Genomic DNA, 23,339 nt, shown 5'->3' on the forward strand with positions numbered 1-23,339 from the left:
TTTTTTAATTATTTTAATAAAAACATTTATTATTATTTTTTATTTAATTTAATTAATTATTATTTTTTATTTTATTGTATTATTATTTAAATTGTTTTCATCTCCCCTCCCTGCTTGATACATGGCAGGGAGGGGGGCTCTCACTCCCTGGTGGTCCAGTGGATGGGCAATGTGTAGGAGGGGGCTGGCAGAGCTGTTACTTACCTCTCTTGCAGCTCCTGTCAGCTCCCTCCTCCTCCGCGCCGGTCCGTGCAGCTCCCAGTGTAAGTCCCAGTGTAAGTCTTACACTGTGAGCTGACAGAGGTGCTGAACGGACCGGCGCGGAGGTGGAGGGAGCTGACAGGAGCTGCAGGAGAGGTAAGTAACAGCTCTGCCAGCCCATTGACTCGAGTATAAGCCGAGTTGGGGTTTTTCAGCACAAAAAATGTGCTGAAAAACTCGGCTTATACTCGAGTATATACGGTAACTTAAAAACATGATGGACAGACCAGTGAGATTCCAATGATAATAAAATATAATATTTTTTTTTTTACATGTTTTGATGTATTACATTTGAACATTGTACTTAATACGAAGCAGGGGCAAAAGTTTGGTTCTGTATTAGAAGACATTGGGGGAAATTTTAACAAAGGCAACTTTTGCGTGCCAACTGGTAAATATGGAGAGAAATTCCATCAGTTTCCGTGGTGACTGCACCTTATTCAGCACTTTGCCTTAGAATAACAACACCTGCTTGCTTTGATGAATCTTCCCTGTTGTGTTTTGTCAGCTGTTAATCTGATAGCTCACAGCACAGTCAGCTTCACTCATGATGCAATAGAAGACTATGCTAATTAAATGTGAAGGAAGAACGCAACGCAGTGAGCCTGCTTGAGGGACCTATAAAGCTCTGTTTTGTATGCAGCAATGATACAATTGCAAAACAAATGCTGAGAAGAAAGGGTAGCAGGAGTAAGGGGAAAACATGGCCAAGACAAGTTTCCATAGCCAACTATGGGTTAAGTATAAAGCCAATTAAATGGGGGTTTCAGGTTCACCAGTATATACTTTAGGTACAAAATGCAGAAAAAGAAACCATACTCGTGATTGGTAAGTTTACAGTTTTTAAACTGTGTAAATAATGTTTCAATTTATTGAATCAACATGTTCTACAGAATATAAGTCGTTCTATTCAAATTCTTCTGTGACATCATGTTTGCATAAATCAAGTATAACTTGAAAATGTAGGTCACCATCACCTGTCAAATCCATCTATATGTCGAATGAGATATGAGCATGTGATGAAAAAGGGTTTGAAAAGTTGTACATGACTGGGGAGGCCTGGCATTGCGATTATAAAATAGTATTTTGTAATACAATCTAGCAACATAAATACCATTATCTTGGATATCAAGACCTTTCCAGGAAATCCACTGTAGAAAAGGATTACTGTCAGCACAGAATGTTAAAAATAAAAAGAGAGAAAATGAAGTCCCTTACCTCCAGTACACCAGCACAGCTATTAGAAGTATGAGGCACAAGAACGTTAAAGCTGAAACCACCATGAGTGGGATGATCCATTCCATCTTGTTTGGTGCTGGCCGGCTTGCCATGCTGGCATTATGGTGGTCTGTAGAGTAAATTTATAATAACAGATATATAGTGATAAACAAGATAAAACAGAACAGAAATAAAAGTTCAACAAAACTTTTGGTATTAACTATTATTTAATAATCACATATCAAAATGCCTCCAAGATATCAAAGCGAACACATTATCCATTTGTAAATAGATAAATGCTCCAGCAGTACCATGCATTTAGTATGGGCACCTGTCTCTTAACATTAAAAAAGTTGATTCTTGAGGTTTCTGCCATTCTGTGGATTTGCATATACAGTTAAAACCTGTAGTTCTCTAGAATGGCTAAGCACAATTTAGTTCTATTCTAAATGTTTAATCCAAGTCACCAACGCATTTCACTAAGTAGTGCATTAACATACACAAGATTGTAGGTGCGATGATTGTGGTTGTAAATGGAACCTGTGCTGCAGCTACAAAGTTTACTCTGGCACTGATGAGCATCAAAGACTTCAAGAGTCACTCATCCAAGCCATTTTTCACATACTGAATTTAAATGACAGGTTAAAAGTAGCATAACAAAACATGGCAAAAAAAACAAACAAAACAAAAACAGGAAATTTTAGAGTACTGATTCTGGGATCTGTTATTCTGTATGCAACAACAAAAAAAAAACAACAAAAGAAAGTCTAAAAAGCATAAAAGATAAAAGATTGCTCAACAAGAGATTAGCCCCTTTATGTATACAGACAAAAAGTACAAACCACGGTTTCATCTGCTTTATATTAAAAAAACGTAATAAAAAATAAAATTAAATTGCATTATTTTTCTAGGCATATTTTAAAAATGAATAAGAACACCCAAAAAGGTTGTACAGCTTTCTAAAGCAAAATAAATAAATAAATAAATAAACAGGATTATATATGATTGTCCTGCTGACTAATTCATTTAAATTATAACATTGACCTTAGCTGCCCATTTGGTGTACGGTTATAATTTAGAACACAAAGGCATTTATAAATGATGAACTCAATTAGAGGTGCATTATAAATTGGCAGAATGCAACAGACAGATGTAAACAGGTTGCACACAGCAAGACTGCAAAATCTAAAATTAATATTACATTTCTTACCCAAATGAAAAAAAATTTTTGGGGAAAAAGTGTAAGCTAAAAAGCAGAGAAAGACAAGAGAATGTATATGCTACCAGCACTGCATGGATTCATTTTGTTTTGAAAAGTAGGCCAGTTACCAGCTCATACGGATACTGGCCTGTAGCAGTAAAGTCTTGCAGGGATGCAAATCAGCCAAACGCGTGGGGGTCACAGTGTACATCAACCACACAGAACACAAACATTTAGATATGTTTAGATCTATTGTGCTGTAAAATCAACAGTGATCTACCAGTTTATCATATATAGAAATTTAAAAAGTACCCTGTAAAAAAGGACCCTAAAACATTAAACCCTGTGTGACTCAAAGTGGTATACAGTGTTGGACAGATTCTGAGATGAACAGGGTCATAGATCCATAGACTGTGTACTCTGAAAGAGGATAGTGTAAAATTAAAAGGCTATAATTCTATGTTAAACAAGAGATATCCCATCACTCCATTATTTTCTGATTCTAGTATCTTCTGTATAGGTGGTATATGTTTAAAGAACGATGTGTTTTATCTACCCATGACCATCTTTTGCAGGTGGATTGAATAACACAATCTCTCCTATTATGTTAGAAAATAAGACAACCCACATGTATGTCACCAAAGGAGAGAAAAAAAAAAAAGAGAGAAAATATATATTTTGGCAATTAAGGCAGTGTTTTCTAGATAAGGAATTAACTAGCACAATAGTCCTTTGACTTAATGGTAGGTGTTTTAGCTAGCATAGATACATAGATCATATATATTACCAATAGAGGTATTTAGTCAAATATATAAAACATCAAAAAGAACACAAAACACAAAAACTACTGCCTACAAAAATAGATGCAAATTAAAAAGAACAAAAAACACACAGATCATGCATTGCAGCATTAATGTGCATAACATTTACTCACAACACTTTATATAACTTTTTCAGATTTTACTTTTTTTCCTGGTACTGACAGAGTTAAAGCAAAGAAACTGGAGCCACCAGCAAATTACAGCAAGTCTTGGATTTGTGGTGCGAACTGTCAAATGAATAGTAGGAGCCAGGGAATTCCAAATTACTGCATCACTGCCATTACAAATGGCACAGAGAATTGCCAAGGTCTTTGAAGAATGACTGCATTAGGTAGTAAAAGGTTCAGGCATAATAAAGATCATTTTTTTTAATTATGCGGCTGAATTAAGATTCCATTTGGGCATAGATAGGGAAGCATGTTATAACCGTTCCTTATCATTAGTAAACACTCAGTTGACATTATAAGGGTCATACTGGCCAATGATGGATCCTTCACTGGTGGTCTGTGGGCCAGAGGCTGTATTGCAAGACCGTCGGTAGCCTTGCGATATCTGTGTCATAAACAACAAAGCAAGTAATTAAGAAATAGCACAACATTACCAAAGGAGAGAAATCTTCATTAAGGTCTTAAGCTCGTTGCTAACTCCCCAAATGGAAGTGGCTTTATTTATTTTTTCATTTCCTGCATATGGTGTAATAAAAATCATTGCCAATATAAATAAATCAAGGCACATTCGTGATGAAAGTCTGCAGCTGCCTGTACTGCTGCTGCAAACTCACTCAATCAAATATAAGGACAGATATCAGCAGGATGTAGAGAATAATTGTAATGTATGGACAAGAAATCAAATGTGCGTGGCAGGGGCATAGCGATACGGCAGGAGCCCTGCGCAGGCAGGCAAGCTTTTTACATTCTCAGGTAGTATGGAGGCCCTGAAAAATAGGATCTGTTCCCATGGCCTTGGTACTTCTAGAGGGATTATCCTCAGACTGTTCTAGAGAAGTCTGAACTCACAAGAAGGTCCCACTTTTAGGAGCAAGCATAGAGGGACACTATCCAAAATTATCAGCAATTATGTTTTCAGCATGTGGCCAAAGGTTGGTGTATTATATGTAAAAGGGTTGCATGTTGACATGGAGTTTGGTCCCTTAAAGCATTCTGTGCCATTATCACAGTGCAGTGGTGACAAGGTGGGTGCATGATGGTTCCATTCTCCAGAAACTTCAGCACAGGATCAAATCTCATTTATCAGTATCGCTGCACATGTGCATGTGCCGTTTTAGTACACACATGAAGTCAAAGGAAATTGGGAGATAGAACAGAAAAAAGTGTTATAAAAGTGGGGCAGTCACCCTGGAAACCAAGACAACCAGCAGGGACTTTGAATTCCAGTTTTTTTTTAACATTGTACGACCTTGATCTTTTTGGCAACATGTTTACAAATCATCCCAATTATTTCTGGTATTTAGCTACTGGACTACAATACTCCACATCGTTGTCAGAACCATGATGGGGAATACATTACCAGGTAAGCTTATAGCTTTAAAAAAAGGCTGAAAATTGTTTTTAAGAAATGACTATATGTCTGGGAAAACAGGTGAATTGGTGGCATGGAGACCTCTTTTCAAGCCCCCAAAATATTCAATGGGCAAAGAGACATTTAAAATTTTAGGTTTGTGAGGCTGTGACCAGGGGCAGGCTGTTAGGAGAAATTTTAGGTGAACAAAAATGCAATTTAAAGCAAGAACAATTTATCATATTTACACGAACTGATTTCTACCCAAATTTATAGTAGTTGAAAGACACAGTGTGACATTCGGACATTCGTATAGAAAACAGGGACAGAGGGATCTGAGCCCAAAATAGGGACTGTCCCTCCTAAATAGGGGCACTTTAGATGTGTGTTATTTTCACTTCCCGTGGAGTAAAGAAGGAGTTCTCAGTGAGAAGTAGAGATGACAAAAGTAGAAGCTGGTACATAACGTCAGGTTGGGCAGTGCATCCAAGTTTTTAGAGAAAAAAAAAAAACAACAATTTTGATGCAGCAATAACTAGTGATAAGTGTGCTTGAGGAAAACATGTTGTGTCTGTCGTTATTGTATCAACAAATTCCTCCTCTTTTACTGATGACTGAAGATGCTGCTGAGAGAATATTTTGGATCTTTGAAATTCACAAGTCACAACTGGATGACATACTCGTAAACTGAGCAAGTTCTGTCAAGACGGTATTTAATATCTGTTCAAAAGAGGGTGAGGAATGATCGAGTGTGAGTTTAGGAAAAGAAGGTAAATGCCCTTTCCCCATCTTGATATTGAACACAAGACTCCAGACCCAGCGATTAGCAGTCAAATCTAGAGTCTCTAGAGGAAATCTAGAGTGTGTCCAGGTATGCTAACCTAATCTACTGAACCTTAAAAACAAGAAATAAGCTTATAGCTCTTAACTCCTCCAGGACCGATAACATTTTATATTGTCACATTCTGGCCCACAACACCTTTAGGCAATTCTGCTATGCACCATCTTTCTCAAATGTGGCCTGTATAAGATAAGACAGGTTAATTTAAAGAACATATGTACTTTGTGGGCTCGTTACTTGCAATGAATCCCAGACAGAGTTGAAACTAGTATGAGAGTTAATTATGTACTGGCACACACACTGCCAAAGGGCTATACCGGGGTGATGATTTACAGCTTTATTTATCTCAATGCACACCACTTTAATAAGGCTAGCTTGCAATGCATTGATAAACTGCTTCATCTGTTAGAACCTGCAAACTAAGGACAGTCATATTCCTCACATTAATGGACATAGCACGTTGCTATCAGTGGGGTGTCATTAGAATGATCTAATCTATGTTCTGAAGCAAGATTTGTAAGAAGCGGTTGTACAGATCTGCATTGGAGCCAAGGAGTAAACGGAATAGGTTTGTGGTCATTAATGTACTGATGGGCATTAAATGACTGTGTAGGCGGGAGTTTGTAACACTACCTAACTGGTTAGAATCCAGCGAGCATGGTTCTGTAAAACCGAAAGGTTTGTCCGTCAGTAGGGTGGAAATTAAATTTAAAGGAAAAATACATAAAAATAGTTAATTAAAATGAATGGCTCCTGACATCGGTCAGATCTAGGGAAATGTAAAAGCACATTATTCCTGCAATAAATCAGATAATAAATTTTGACTCTGATGGATAACATTTGGCACTGCCGCAGAGTATTATACCAAGAGGTTCAGTTTGTGAAAATATAAAGTGTTACAGACACCAGGAGCATTCCATTCATTGTTCTACTTTTAGAACTTTGTTCTAGACTAGCCTTTCATTCATATCCCCATAGCCATTCCACAGTCAGTCTTGTGGATAAATTAACATTAAAAATTGTATTATTGTAGCTAAAATCAGACACCAAGTACATTTTTGTTTTTTGTGTCTTTCTTATAAAAGTGTTAAAATAAAGTCTAAATAGGTTTTGGGTTTTTTGTATGCCTCTATGCATGCACAAATATATTCACTAGGAGCAGGGGAGAATCCCAAAGGGGATTGTAAATGTTAGGCCAATATAACCAATTTCCAGCTGTGATACTTGGTCCTATTTTTTTAATTTTCTGGTTAATTCTCAATCTTTCCCTCTTAAGTGAATAAATCCCTCTGCAGTAAGATTGTGCTTCACTGCTTGTAATTAATAAATATGTTAACTGATTTGTGTACTGTAAGGTTTTGTTCTTAATTTTTGTTTAGTTGAACGTTCCATTTTAAGACAAGGGGAGGTGGAAGGGTACAGAAATGTAGCGGACTTGGGGACTTGCATGTTTTACTATGAACGCCCACAAATAAAGGGTAATCCGCCAGATGGGCCTCTAGGAAAGTTTATATTGAGTAAATAACTAGAATTGCTACATTTTTCATCAAAAATGTTTTATTAAGAAACAACAAATCTAAATAAACTAAATGTTCATACTTATAAACATATACAATATAACAAAATGTTTAGGCAGCCTTGAATCGTCATTACCCCAAATGTTACTTGCTAAATGGACTGACGATGCAGTAAAACCAGGTAAAAATCCAATTGCGTCAAATGATTGAAGTCCTGCATTCTCATTTTAAACCCTCAACATTCGTGGCCATTTTTCATTTAAAATATATATCTAAACATACACCTTAAGAGATCATTTGTTTAATCACATATCATTGACAGAAACGCATCAACTTGTAAAAACCTTAGGGCTACGCTAGGAATTCCCTTTACCATATATTTTTCTTTGACATATAATCAATATTTCATTTATAACAAGTCATCTACTTGAGTGAAAAGGTTCATTATTCATACTTTGCCATTTACAGAAAATCATCAAAAATGTGTCACATATTGTAGAACACCGTTTCATAACTCAAATTCCCAAAGGACTCAGACAGCATTTACAGATATTCTTGCACAAAAAAAGGGTGAATCGAGATAACACTCCACCTGACCCTATGCACATTTAAGGGCATTTATTAATTTTAAATAAAAGAAATCAGTACCTCAAAGTATGTTTGCGATAGTTAAATGCAGAACTGTCACCTTGGGTTTTAAAAAAAATATGTATTCATAAACAGAACATAAAAAAAGGGTAGGTATGCTGCATTAACAGTTTTAAATTGATTCAACATTGGTTATGTTATTCTCAATAATACATTTTCAGAATCAAAGCTGTAACAGTTAGTCTACCTAACCTGCTTTCTGCACACCAGTCAAGCCATAAGACTTGCTTTTCCCCCACAATAACTTTTTTTAGCTGAATGGTAAGCACAATTCCCATAGTGACAATGTTATACAAAATATAGCTTGCCAAACACAGTATTTCAGAACATTGCAATATATTATATTTGTATACAATGTATGTTTTATTTTGTGCTTTCTTTTCAATTTTATTTTAAACGTGGCTTATTAGTACTTGGTGTTTAAAAACAAAACCAAAAAAAAAAAAAACAAGCAAACAAAAAAATGAATTTATATAACAGTACTACTTTAATAAATTGCTTAAGATATTTTTTCTATATTTTGAATTTCGTTCCAATTGTTGTACTTGCATTTTCCTGTGGTTATCATTTTATAATGTTTTTTTTTTTTTTTCTTACAAATCCTTTCATATATCTCATACTGCAGTCTATAAAAGAGTATTTCTTTATTTGGATGTGGGGGTAGAATGCCTACTTTTAACTGAGATTTGTAAAAGTACAACAAAGTAGATTTAGTTTATTTTTTTTAAATGGAATTTCACAAAAATCCATAGCAAAGAAAATGTTTGCAGTCAGTGTAGTAGCTTGTATTTTTTTTTTTTTTTTACAACACATTTCTGTTGTGTGATCACAGAAATGTAAGGTGATACATGCCTGCAAGTTTTTTTTCTAGGTTTTTTATTTATTTATTTATTTATTTATTTTAAAGTGACAGCAACAAATTATCTCACCTTACATCCTAAATATCATTCACAAAAAATGATAACCTGAAACTGATATGATTTACACCTCATTCAATCTCTACCAGCACAATTTGTCACTGTAAATTGTTAACAAATTGCCTATAAAACGCACACATAAAACTGTCTGACAAAGTGATGCATCATCAGATGTGCTGTATGCGACTTGTTTTTAAAAATGTGGTAATCTCAGCCTCCAAAACATACGCATTCTTAAATGTAAAAGATGAAAAATGCGTGGGATTAAATTTATTTTCAGAGTAAAGCAGATTATGGTTACATTGACCTTAGAATTTTACTTCTACTCCACTTTACTGCTCCATTGCAATGGGCACAGTGGCCGGTTACTGTGGAACTAGGTAGAAAAACTGCACATTTAGGCAAAAATAAGCAATATGTAAATATTGTCCACATTTGCTATAAGTAGAACTTCGCCATTTTGCACTACGTTTTGAATTGGCTCATTATGATGATGCAAAGGAAACTTTTTGGTGTCAGAAATTATTTTATCCCATTGAAAGAAAAAAAAAAAGAAAAAACATTTTGGTAGGCAGAGAAATTCTGCATTGTGTTTAAAGGGCATTCAAAAATACATTAATAAGGGCTCAACAGATGTAATTTAGTTAAATTAAATAAAGACTTTACCTGTGTGTCTAATATAAGCATGATGGCAATAACTGAACGGATGTAAAAAAAAAAAAAAAAAAAAACTGTTCAAATATACAGAAGATGTCTGGAAAATTAGTTCCAACCTTTACATTGTTGTAAATGTATTTTACAGATTAATGTTCGGTATTTATGCATAAGCTGCAACTATAAGACAGCAATGCATAAACAACATTGCGTACCTGCATCTATCATAAAAGAGCTGATATGCCCCCTAGGGGTCACAATGCAAATTCCATCAAATTAAAATTCATTTAAAATGTCAGGAAAAAATAAACAACAGTTTAATCCCACATGCCTCTTAACCACATTCCCATTTTTTATCCTGAATAAAAGTAGGACCTAAAATGAATTGATATACCTGGTTTGTATTTATTTGACAACCCAAATTAAAGTCCTATAGACTGTAAGCTTGTTTGAGCAGGGCCCTCTTCAACCTATCGTTCCCGTAAGTTTTCTTATAATTGTCCTATTTATAGTTAAACCCCCCCCCACCCCCCCTAATAATATTGTAAAGCACTACGGAATCTGTTGGCGCTATATAAATGGCGATAATCATAATAATAATAGTTATATTGAGTTAATTTTAAAATCTGGTCCCGTAAACCCCCATAACATGGAGGGGCAAAATGTATTAATGTGTCTACAGTAGACTGGGATACATGTATATAGTTACCCTAAAGCATTGCAATATATTTATTTTTCCTCAAGATATAAGAAACGATTTAGGAAAAGCATGAAAACTGGAACATCAGCATATCTAAAGTCCCCTTATAAATTAGGAAGTTTTTTTTACTATAAAAGGGCAGAGTGAATATGAGAAACACAGCAGATAATGATTACACTTAACTGTACATATTACTTAACATGATGCATTATGTTATATGCCATTGTAAGAAAACACTTAATTCTATAAGACATTCTATGTGATAAATGCTGTAAAAATATCAATGGCACAAACCTCATAACATTCCGATTTTAGAATTTATTTTAGAATACTGAATCTCTTCTTGTAACATAGACGTAAGTTATTTTTTTAACACTTATTTAATATATATATATATATATATATAGGGTTTGTGTTCCCATGACTGAGATGCTAAGTAATTCTTTTGGTATCTTGCAATATACGGGCTGGCCAGCAGATACAGATTACATCCCATGGAAAGTGTTAGTTAATATGAACGAAAACATATTTTAAGGGTATTGTTAGAACTATAAATGACATTTGTATATTATATTATTCGAAGATACACTTTGGTATAAAATGGCCCAAGCCTTTGTACACTCATTTGACTGCATCTATGCACTTGAAGGACATAGGACCATACAGTACCATGTTTAGGATGCTTGTCCATCAAGCTTCACTTCACATCAAGCTGGTGTTACTAACGTCTGTGTCTACATTTCCATTAGTCATATGGGGTTTGTGTACCATCAGTGGTCAAAGTAGACCATGGTATGATACAAAAAATGTGATATCGGAGGTAAATGCACTTAGAAAAAAATAAATAAATTGTGTGCATGTACATAGGACAGAAAATTATAGTGGTTGAAAACAGTTTCTGGACTATAACTAGGCTTTTTTTTTTATTTAATTGAAATTATACTAGGGTTATTTATTGACATACCACAGTTTAGGAGTATGCTCCTTGCATTTCTATGACTTTCTAAAGTGGTCCCAAAATAAAATGTATACCTACCTCTAAACTTTAAATTCATGTTATTATACACTATTTGTGTCATTTGATCAAAGTGATTGATTATTTCTCATTCTGTTTTCTTTCTTTGATGAACTTTTCTAGTTTTGACAATCTATCACCTGCAGATGCTTCACTTTCCTTCTCCCAGGATGTACAGATGACAGTTTTCATTCATAGAACAAACTAACTAGACATTAATACACTTTTATCCAAAATTACATAAAGGTAGATCCAGCTATTATAAAACTACACCACTTAGGACGCTGAGCAGGTAGTTTAGGATCTGCCATTATGCTACTCTTACACTACACAAATTCCAGTCCAGCTGGGAAGGAATCTGCAATGTAACCTGTCAACCAGGTGGGGAATGGTCATCAGCTAACTGGGTTACTAGCTGCACATAGGCTACCATGATCACAGTCCAATGGACCAACTGGAGAGATCAGAAGATTACAGTTGTGTTATGCATAAGATGCAGAAATATGATGTTACATCATATTTCCACTTCAAACACAACCATTGGACTGAATTAAAAGCAAGGATAGAGACATGGCAGAGGGAATATGAAGCTGCCTGACAATGCTAACATCATGTGCTGCAGAGTTTCTCGTCACCTATGGCAGGAATCAGGAGCTTCGAAAACTATTAACCATTAAGTCCCCATCATAAATTCCTGAATCTTGATAAAAGCCTGAGCAGCAATGGGCAGTTGTGTTTGGCTGAGAGTGCCAGCTGTGCCCCATGCTCATTTGAATTGGTATAGCTAGAAGGAACAGTGTAATCTCTGCCTTACTTGGAATAGGACCTGGACTGTGGGTGGTCAGGGCCACCAATTTTAGTGTTAAACTGCTTTTCATCAAATGAGATGAAATGGTTATAGTGCCTACAGTGTCCGTTTACCGGTAGTTTGATTCATTTTATGTTTTTTCTACTTTATTTGTGTTAGGGATGTATATCACTTTATTCATTATTTAACTGGGATAATGCAACTACAGATAAAGGTAAAATAATTAATCAAACGTGTCACTGGCTAACAATTCTTGATGCCCAATGCCCACAAAATTGGGTACAGTGGAAGTCACAAAGTTCTGGGAAAGTGAAATGTTTTATAAGGATTGGGTCCTTTTTATATCTCTCTTCTAGTGCCTCTCATCATTTCCTTCTTTGCATTGATATGCTTACTATTAACAAGTGTAAAGTTCTATACGTCTCCATGTTACCTCCTTTAGATGCAAAAACGTATTCTACAGTGTTATTCACAAAACTGAGAATTTAAAGTGAATCTAAAATTTAAGGTCAAAATAGCTGAACTAGAATAAGTCAGCAATGAGTTTGACTACTTTGACCTTAAAATTGAAATTGACTCTCATTCTCATGTTAAATGACTAGCCCCGTAAAGATTTCTTCATGGAAATAAAACTACATAAACTATAAAAGCCATAATAAAGGTATATTTGGTAGGAAAACAACAACAAACAAACAAAAAAATAAAATACACACACGTATTGTGTGTGTGGGCTCATAAAACAACCCATCAGTTAAGTTGATTTACATAAACTTTTTTTCATTTGTTTGCATCAATGAGTGCGGACACAACAAGAACATGGACAAAACAGGATTGTTAATGGAAACAGCAGGAATGTACATAAAACAGCAAGCATGTTACATCAGAAAAAAAAGACAAAACAAAGCATAAATGAAGGAAGATAATTTTAAATATTGAAAATGTGTAACTAAAACAGACTGGTATAAAATAAAGGAAAGTCGCTAAAAAGATGATTTGTACAGTTAAGGTTAGTTTGCATTATTTACATTTCCTTTACCAATTGGAAACATACTTTTAGTAAGAAAAGTCAGTGGATTTAAGGACAGAGAGGGGATTCAAGTAGCCATTAGGGGCTCTGGAGATCATAGATCAAGTCACCAACCTGGGTTAACTGTGATGAATCTGTTGTCTGACGATTTTCCATCATTAAAGTGCTCATCTATTGACGATGATCCTGGTGTCTTTGTAGTTTGGTCCAGGTCATAATAATCTTCAGTGGTTTGTGATGGCAGTGCATCCCCTGCAGTACTAGTGTTCCAGTTTTGGTCATCATCGACTAATAAAGTAGTGTTTTGTTTTTGTTCTGGATCTGATAAAGTTTCATTTGAACCAGTCTCTCCCACTCCATCTTTGGAAACAGAGGTTGGGGTAGACTCGGTTTGATTTTGTGCCTCTGAAGAATGTGTAGTTGTGTTTTTCCCCTTTTTATCAGTTTCTTTTTTACCTTCATCATCGGGGTCTCTTTCATCATCCTCCCCTTCACCTTTCTCATCTTTTTCACCATTCTCGGTTCCTTCATTGTTTTTGGTTGGGGAAGCATCACTATCTGAGCCTGTGGATGGTAAAGGTTCAGTAGTGGAAACAACAGGTTTTACAGTCTGTTTACTGGCAGATGAAGAAGCAGGAAGGCGAGTAGGCCACACCGTGCTAGGAAAGGAAGGTAAACCACCACCACTAAAGCCAAGGCCTGCAAGCAAAGTACTGGTAACCACAGAGGCCACAGTAGCCTGACTACCACTGGAAGAAGGACCCATCCCAGTTGCTATGGAAACAAAAGAAAAGGGAATGCCTGAAGAAGTCCATGTAGAAGATCCGGAACTGATTGGTGCCATATCAGCAGAAGAAGCTGGAGAGGCAGTAGGCTTGATCACCAAAAGAGAAAAAGAAGAGAGAGAGAGAGTCAGTATACCTGTGAAATTACCCTTAGTAAGCCTTCTCCTCAATTTTTCTTTCTGAAAAGTCCCATTTTCCCCACTCTGCGTAACAATAAAAAACAAAAAACAATAACAACATTTTATTGAAGTCTACAAATACGTTAGCACAACCAACAAGTTTATATATGATCTGAGTCTGTAGCTCCATTATCCTGTTGTAAAGTTTCAGTAGTGGAAATAAGAAAACAAAATTATTAATAATTTTACTAGCAGATGAAAAAACACAAAGATTAACTATGAAAATTCTGGAGAGACACTCTGAGGTAGACGTTTTAGCTGTACAAATGTTATTTACAACCCTACGTAATTCCTAAACATAAAACAGACAGTATATTATAACGATGCTCTCTCTCCCCAAATGCTTCCCAATGGGGAAGCATTGGATTGATGGAGACCCTCTATAATCATGATCTCAGCTAGGGGAGAACCAGGCGACCAGTGGAATGGGAGACTAAGTATTTATCTTTATTTTACATTTTAAGGAGGGGGCACAAATCTATCTTGGTCTTAAAAAAAATTCCATAAAAGGACTGAAATGTCAACCGTATGTGTACCACTTCTGCACAGTAAAGAAAATATTGATTTCAGAGAAAAAAGTCCTCAGAGTGCATTTGGGAATTATTTCCAGGGCACAATGTTGCACCAGGGCAGGAACAAGACCACAGAGCCCGTGCTGGATATCTATCTATCTATCATATATATGTATATATTATATTATGATTCATTAGTTTATTCATGTGACATTTTATCTTAAATCAATTTACACTATTTGTTTGTTTGTTTTTTTAACTGTTATTCCAGAGCAAGCCCTTAAAGAAACACTCCAGGCAACCCACTTTAATAGTTATGGTGCCAGAAGTGCCCTCACACACTCCCTGGGTAAGCAAACTGCTTGTGAATAGTTTGAAAACGTAGTAGTTGCTCCTGCACCCGCACCACAAGAACAAGCCAATCAGCCCCACTGGACTCCAGGAAAATCGAGAATCCCAAAGGTAGGCTGGGTGGATTGAAATGTAAAACAATAATAAATTGTAAGTGTGTTATTATTAGTGTGTGTGTGTGTGTCTGTCAGTGACTGTGCATGCACTTGTTTTTATCCAAGAGTGTGCTTGTCTGTTACTGACTGTGTATGTCAGTGAATGTGTATGTGTGTGTGTGTCTGTCAGTGTGTGTGTCTGACTCTGATTGGGTGTATGTCTGTCACTGAGTGCATCTGTCACTGAGAGTGTGTATGAGAGTGTGTATGTGTCAGTGAATGTGTATCGGTGAGGGAGTGTGCATTTATGTCTGTCAGTGAGTGTGTTTGACTCTGATTGGGTGTATGTCTGTCAGTGAAAGTGTAAATGTGTCTGTCAGTGATAGTTTGTGTCTGCCAGGGAGTATGTCTGCCAGCAAATCTGTATGTCTGTCAGTGTGTGTATCCGTTAGTGAATGTGTATGTTTGTGTCCGTCAGTGAATGTGTGTTTCTGCCAGTGAATGTATGTTTCTGACAGTGAGTGTTTATGTCTTTCAGTGAATGCGTGTCTGTCAGTGTGTGTCCATCACTGAGTGGGTATGTCTGTCACTGAGTGGCTCTGTGTGTGTCCGTCCGTGAATGTGTATGTGTGTCTGTCAGTTTGTGTGTGTGTGTGTGTGTCGGGGATGCCAGAGTTTTGTCATGCCTATGGCAGTACAAAATACACCACTGTGTATAGGTCATGATAAAACAAAGTGTGTGTACAACACAACTTACTACTAAAGAGCAGGTCAGTGTTGCGTTAAATTGCTGCTTAAAATATGTTGAATCTTATTTAACAATATATTATCAGAAATACATATTTTTTTATAAGCAGCATTTTATTCTGCGTTTAAACTATTTTAATTCTGCCATTCAATTCAAAATTATTTGAAAACAAATACCACTCCCAAAACTTTTTTTTGGTGGCAATAATGATTTAGTATTTGTTATTTTACTTTTGCTTTAACTAAGTACATACTGTTCCAAATCTGCTCGTGCCTTCCCTTAAAGGGAAACAGAATGGAAATAAAATGTGTTTTGTTATTTATTTCAAATAAAAAAAGTAGGTCATTCAATTCACTCTCCGATCATTAACCCCTACACTATTCTAATACCCCAGAATTGTGTGCAAGCACAAATTGTTTATTCTTAATCAGTTACTATATAGAACATATGTGCGTGTGTCTGTGAATGGGTATATCGAAGACTGTGAGCGTGTGTATTTCTGAGTCTTTAAGCGCATGTGTGAGCTGCTTGTGGTGTGTTGTGTGCATGGATGGATTCATGCAGTCTTGAAGTGTGCATTTAGTTATACACAAGTCTGTGAGAGTTTATTGGGTGTTGACTGTTTGTATGAGCGTGACTATCTATTGGGGTTTGATTGTATGCGTATATAATTTTTTTATTGTTGCTCTTTTCCTGGTTTAGATGGATCCTCTGATGGGGCTCTAAATATTATTTCTCATGGTCCATTGTTCCGGTGCTACAGATCTGCACCTTTGGTTGAGTGCAGATCATTTTGAATGCTCCCTTCCATTCTGTGACTGCAAAGAGGCATTTGCAGTGATCTGAACTAGGTGGAGGTCCAGATTCCAGCATGGTTGATGATTTTTAAACACCTTCACCAGCCAGAAGAGACAGCACGCCCAACAGAGCTAGAGGTCTGATAGTAGCATCTGCTCTGTCTGTCCACAATACTATGGGCGCCAATTACAAATAAAATTCATGTGGAAACCAAATTGCAGCAATATCATGTTTTCTCATCTGTAATTTATTTTGGTAAATTATATCTTGCCTCTATGTGTTCTTCTGTAAAAAAAAAAAAAAATTCAATCATTTTTATTTCCATTAAATAATGTGCTATCTACATCTATTAACAACAAAAAATGTAAACATTACTTTCCAGTACACCTAATAATCTCTTGCAGAGTTTTTTTCTGCCAACTGTTTGTCAGTGAAAGGGTTAAACCTCTTTATATACATACGTATATACATATTTAAGTGCTACTGAATCTGTTGGCGCTATATAAATGGTGAGAATAATAATTAAAATCTCAGCATTTTAATTACATGATTGACCAGCAGATGTCACCATTGTGTCATTTACAGCTCTGTTTCTGGGATTATTTTTTTTCCCTTTATGAGTAGTCTACAGAAAAAAAAAAAAATATATATATATATATATATATATATAAAGTTGGCACGGACAGAGAAATAAGGATTTCCTAACTACAATCAATTCACTTCCTCAGGATACAGTGGAAGCAAAGAATTAAACTCTGATCCAATGTGTGTTACCGATTGCTACTATTACTCTGTTCCAACGTTTAAAGGCTTACATTTTATTTAAAAAAAAAAAAAAATGAAATAAAATAAATGTCATGCTAAGATAATATTTAAGATGAATCACAGTGTTTCACTGTTATTTCTGATCATTAATAGCTAATACATTTTATTTGAGAGCCAGTGACAAGACATCAGAAGGCTAGGCTTATTTATTGAATTAGGTAGATTCTATGTGGAATATAATTTTAGTAATAATAGTAAATACATGTTGCATATGAAATCATTTAATGCCATGCACATGAAATATAATATATGACTCTGTAATATGATATTAAAATATTATATACTTAAGAGAATCAATTTTTAAAGGGGCTCTATAGGCACCCAGCACCCTTAACCCTGGAAAGATAATTATTGCAGTTTTTGATAAACTGCAATAATTACCTTAATGGTTTAAGTCCTTCTCTAGTGGCTGTCTACCAGACAGGCAGTCACTATTGAGACTTCCGGATTGTTAAGCGACTTTTGGTCACCTGACTCTGGACGTCCTGACGCTATGCATGAGGACTTCCAGTGTCATTTGGAGTCTCCATAGGAAAGCATTGAATAATGCTTTCTTATGGGGACATTCTAATGTGAGCGCGGCCATTGCTGTGCATGCGCATTAGATCTCCCATGCCAGCTGACGTCGGCGGGGGATTGCAGAGGGGAACCAAGCAGGCGCCGAGGGACATCGCGCTGGACCCAGGTAAGAGATTGGTGTTTTTATTAACCCATTTTGCACAGGGGGGCTGGGCACTATAGGGAGCTATAGTGCCAGAAAAACAGTTTTTTTTCCTCTGGCACTATAGTTTCCTTTTAATGATATTATGCTATTGTTGCAAATTAGAGATGATAAATATGTTTATATCTAAATTGCTGAATTTGAAAGAACAAAAATAAAATTCTACTATTTTGCTCATTTCACAGGGTTTTTTTTATACTTACCTAAGTAAGTTGTATCATGTGTGTGCTGGGGAAAAACCTGAGCAAAGTCACAGGGTTTTTGCAATTTACCCTTCAAAATCAGCACATAAACAAGTGACCGTACCAGAACTACTGGCTAAGATCAATACCTATTTAAAGAATATATCCGGCATGAAGCCATACAAAAAGGTGGCTGTAAAGCTTTATACTTCTGATTAAAGAAAACCAGATGACCTTCAGTGATACTTTAAGTGGCCCTATGTGGGAGGGACAGTTCTTATTGTGGGCACAAATCCCTCTGCCCCTCTTTTCTATCCCAATATCCCTCTTTTCAAGGACCTCCATATTGTTGGTGTGTCTGAGTGTATAACAGAGCTCCACAGCACTAATACTCGCAGTAATGTATCTTTAAACTACAATAAATGTGTTTAGACATCCGTCCATGTAAATTAGCTACATTGTTGTTGTTATAAATCACATTTGAGTTATATGAATTGTTATTAGTAGGTCACCTAAAATTTGGCAGAACAGTCCTGGCCACGCCCCACTTATACCTCTTTAGACCTAAAGTGTCCCCGTTTGTCCATTGTTCAAATGTTTTAAGGTATATTCCATGAATGCATCTCAGATAAGGTAAGCTCGCTTTATCATTCTTCTCCACATCCCTTCTCGATTCCTGTTCATCTACATTCAACATGATATTTGCTTATCTACCCTGTTCCTATTTTCACAATAGGCAAAAAGCCAGAAGGAATGGCTTTAACCTATTGACTAGTAAACACATAAAGAGGGATTGTGGAAAAAAAACACACTATGCCCCAAATATTTATTGTTGATTAAAGGGACACTACAGTCAGTCAGACAACTTCAGCTCATTGAAGTGGTCTGGGTGCGGTGTCCCAGTCCAACTTAGTCCTTCAATGTCAGTCAGTGCAGTTTTTGAGAAACTTCAATAATTACATTGCAGAACGGAGACTGCCTCTAGTGGCACATGCTCACGCTCTGCGTCAGTCAAATGCCCATAGGAAAGCATTAAAACTTTAGTATGGTGAGGACCTAATTCATGGAGCGTCAAGGGACACTAGTGCTGGAATCGGGTAAGTGACCAAAGATAATTTTTGTACCCTTTCTAAGCCAGGCAGTTTGAGTACAGAGGGGGGAGGGGAGTCCAGAGGGCTCTGTAGTGTTAGGAATACATATACATACAGCCTTATACTTGTTATAGCTGTACCCAGATACCTTAGCTTAGGCATAAGCACTATAAATCAAGGAAAAATTGTGTAACAGGTGTGCTGGAGTCATCTTTTATGTGTAGCTCTGGATAAAAAAGCTCTGTGACCTAAAGTTACCAAAAAGCGGTATTGTGTGCGAACACCAATACCTCAGAGGCTAATGTATGCCTGAAGCAGTGTTTCAGGGCAGCGCAAGGGCCCATCATCATAAGCTGCACATACTGGATGTCCTTAACCCCTTAAGGACCAAACTTCTGGAATAAAAAGGAATCATGACATGACACACATGTCATGTGTCCTTAAGGGGTTAAAGCATTACACTCATTTCAAATAAAAATCTGTAATACTATTCTTCAAATGTCTTGTAAAATGTATTTTTGCTTAGAACTTCTATATGTGCAACAATTATTTTTCTTATGAAAAATACAATTATTTATCTAGGTTACCTGACAGGTTAAAAAAAAAAAATCACCAGCCCAAATGCATTAACCTTGAGCTCCGCGTGAAGTATTCCCCCTCCTTCTTTTGAAAATGTACTCATGTAACTCTGTGAGAATGTTTTCTTATACTATTATTAAAACAAAAAAAAGCTTAATACTTACCACCCCTGTTTTCACAATCCGTGTTCCTTCAAATACTCTTGTTGTGTTATCTGAATAAGAACAAAAATAAAAATCAATACCTCGCAACATATCATCAAAAAAGCTCAGAAGAAGTTTGGAGTGCAAATATAAAATGAACGAAAAATATTGCACTTAAGTCATTAAGCGTTGATAACTTTCTAAACTAAAATTACAAAGTAGGTTTAAAGAAAACAGAACAGTTCCTACTTATTCTGCAATAGAAATTATACAGTACTTTAAACACTAGGTAAGAAGAAAATATGTTACACTTCTGATCTACAGAGAACAGATGTGTTTTTCTTCATTCTTAAAATTACTATATATAGCACCAATGCAGCTCTGTACAATATGTGGACTAACAAACAGGTAGCTAGCTGTAATAAGTCAAGTTACATACAAGATCACACAAAAAGCAAAGCAAAACACACAAAACATTGCATTCTTTAGGAACGTTATAGGCAAATCACACAAACCGCCAATTCTTTTGGATGCCCGAATAAAAAACTGGGTGAAAAAAAAAAAGCATACATATTCAAAAAAAGAAAGTTGCTATACAAAAAAGGAACCCAAAAGAAAAATGTGATGTAAAAGTTGCAAAAGTAATAAACGCACTGTGGGAGATTTATCACTTAATAATCTCCACTTTCTGAAGAATTCCTTTTCTTGACATCTTGCTGGTCTGTTTGTGTCTGCATTAAGGACATATGACTGATTCAATAAAAATCTAAAATAAACTCTTTTTTATATAAAATACATATTTAACATTCTGCACATCTCTCAAGTGTGCCTCTATGGGACCCAAATCAATCTCTTTTTCTACTCTAATTCCTTTAAGGAGCAGCCCGAGTTTCGCAGTAATAACAGTCACAGTGATATATCTTAATCTATAGTAAATTTGTTTAGAATCAGTTTCTTTAAATACTTTGTACTTGTTTAACATCACTTGTTCAATAACAAAAAGGCTATGATTAGGTAAGAAGCAATCCAAATATTCCTGACTATTAGACACATCGTAACACGCAACATCAAGAGCAGTGTGCATAGGGCATACCACTCAGCAATTCAGATGGGCCAAACATATCATCAAAAAGGAACACCAAGTAAAACCTTTTCAATCACCACCAATTGTTTTTGTTGATTACAAATATAATATATTCCGACTCAGCGGGCCACGAACCCAAGATAGACATGACACCCGTGCCGGGCCAAACAATTTAGAAAAGGCACGAACCTTACCACAGAAACCTAACCAAAGCAAGCATTAAAAACCCTACACTTTGAACTCCGACCATGTGAGGGACACTATCCTTTCCTTCCTTCCCCCTCTTCTTTTCTTTCTCTACCTCTTGTGAGAGTGTTATTAAACTGCATATGTACAAGCACCTATACAGCTACATACGTGGCTGACTTGCAAATAATACTTGAAATACTTGAAATGACACTCTGTCTATATTAATGTTTAGCAATATGTTATTGTTTATTAAAAAACAGTGTTGTCGGGGGGGCGGGGCCTGACAATCATGGCTGAAATACCCAAGACCGGGCAACAAGCGACTCACCTCCAGACCCGACCTGGGTATACCTTCAACAGCCCTCTTAAGCACTCCAGACGCCGAGCTCCACTGAGGCCTGGTAAGCGCTGAGGATGGGAGAGGCGGCCACTCTCCCTGACTGGCGCGATCAAAGTGCTGAACATGTACCTGGAGCCCTGCTACCCCCCCCCCCCTCTGGACCGGCAGGGTCATTCCGGTCCCCACCCTGATAGCCCCCAAACCACATCTGGGAGCCGCAGCAGTGCCGTGAACATCGTCGTGCGAGGTGAAACAACACCCAAGATGGCGGACGACACAAGTCTCCAGACTCCTGCAGGGGAAATGCCGGATATAAACTGGCGCCTAGAGGCAATCTTTGAAGCCTTCTGGAAGAAGCTGGTGAGTAAGCTTACACCAACTGAGCCCACCAAGGCACCTCCAGAATCATCCTGCTACTCTCCGAAGCGCCCTGCTGCTCACTCCATGAGCCCGACATACCGGAGGCAGCGGAGGCGGCCTAAGCGGCGCAAGGCGGTAACACTAGCCGACCTGCAAACCCCGAAGCCCAAAAACCCCAACAACACGCAGAAGGAAACACACGGGGTCAGAGAGAGGAATGACAAGCGACAGCAGCAAGACAATTTGCAGAGAGCCCTGCTGAGCCTGAGAAGCCAAGCAAGCTGGGACACTAAATTCCCTTTAATGAGGATAGGATGATCAACTGGATGGCCCCAGGGCCCCAGCGCATATCCAGACAGGGGTAACCAAGCCGAACCGGACTTCTTGCTTGCCACACATATGTTTCTTATAAGCTCCTCACCCCCACTTAATATTGACAGGTCTAGAAGATAAAGAAGTCTATTATGCTGCCATTACTAAGGGTTGTCACTCAGATGTATTGGGGATGTCTGGGGTGGTATACTTTCCTATACCTCTTATCTTACCCTGACTATTCTCACTAAATACCTATCCTTTATCAGTAAGGGGACAAGTTAGATGTTGTCGGAATGCTAGACACCCATGAAAAACAGCAAGGATACCTACCAGCACCAATTACCAAAACAATGGGAGTCATATAACAAATGCCAACCTGTACCTATATTGCATGTAATGTTTTTTATGGTTATCACAACGGCATGGTGATGCAACGACAAATCAAGAAGAAAGAATTTTAAAATGTATAAAATACAATATAAATCATTAAAGGGACACTCCAGGCACCCAGACCACGTCTGCTCATTGGAGTGGTGCCAACTCCTTAACCCTGCAAGTGTAATTATTACAGTTTTTTATAAACTGCAATAATTACCTTGCAGGGTTAAGTCCTCCCCTAGTGGCTGTCTACTAGACAGCCACTAGAGGTCACTTCCTGCATCATAGCACAGATTATCTGTGCTAGAGCATCGCTGGACGTCCTCACGCTGTGTGAGGACCTCCAGCGTTGCTCTATTCCCCATAGGGAAGCATTGAAATTCATTTTCAATGCTTTCCTATGGGGTGCGCCAATGCGCATGCACGGCATTGCCGGTGGGCGGGATCAGTCTCACCCACCGGCCGACAGAGGAAGAAGGTGGAGCGGCGGGGGAGGAGCAGGCAGCAACGTGGGACAT

The 23,339-nt window shown here is 37.1% G+C and overlaps 1 protein-coding gene across 3 annotated transcripts in view; it reads right to left on the reverse strand.

Moving 5' to 3' along the window:
- Nucleotides 1-23,339, reverse strand: part of PTPRG (protein tyrosine phosphatase receptor type G) — a 486,380-nt gene that overhangs the window by 89,947 nt on the left and 373,094 nt on the right. The window contains exons 11-14 of one of the 3 annotated variants that reach the window (XM_063426861.1): nt 20,177-20,226; nt 14,080-14,134; nt 13,261-13,710; nt 1,480-1,609 (exon numbers count right to left, since the gene is read on the reverse strand). In XM_063426861.1, the coding sequence (XP_063282931.1) occupies nt 1,480-1,609; nt 13,261-13,710; nt 14,080-14,134; nt 20,177-20,226 (685 nt within the window). Of the gene's footprint in view, nt 1-1,479; nt 1,610-13,260; nt 14,021-14,067; nt 14,135-20,176; nt 20,227-23,339 lie in introns of all 3 variants that reach the window. The other 2 variants (XM_063426860.1, XM_063426859.1) reach the window with 2 other exon arrangements.

Source organism: Pelobates fuscus, chromosome 7 (genome assembly GCF_036172605.1).
Source record: "Pelobates fuscus isolate aPelFus1 chromosome 7, aPelFus1.pri, whole genome shotgun sequence".
NCBI lineage: Eukaryota > Metazoa > Chordata > Amphibia > Anura > Pelobatidae > Pelobates > Pelobates fuscus.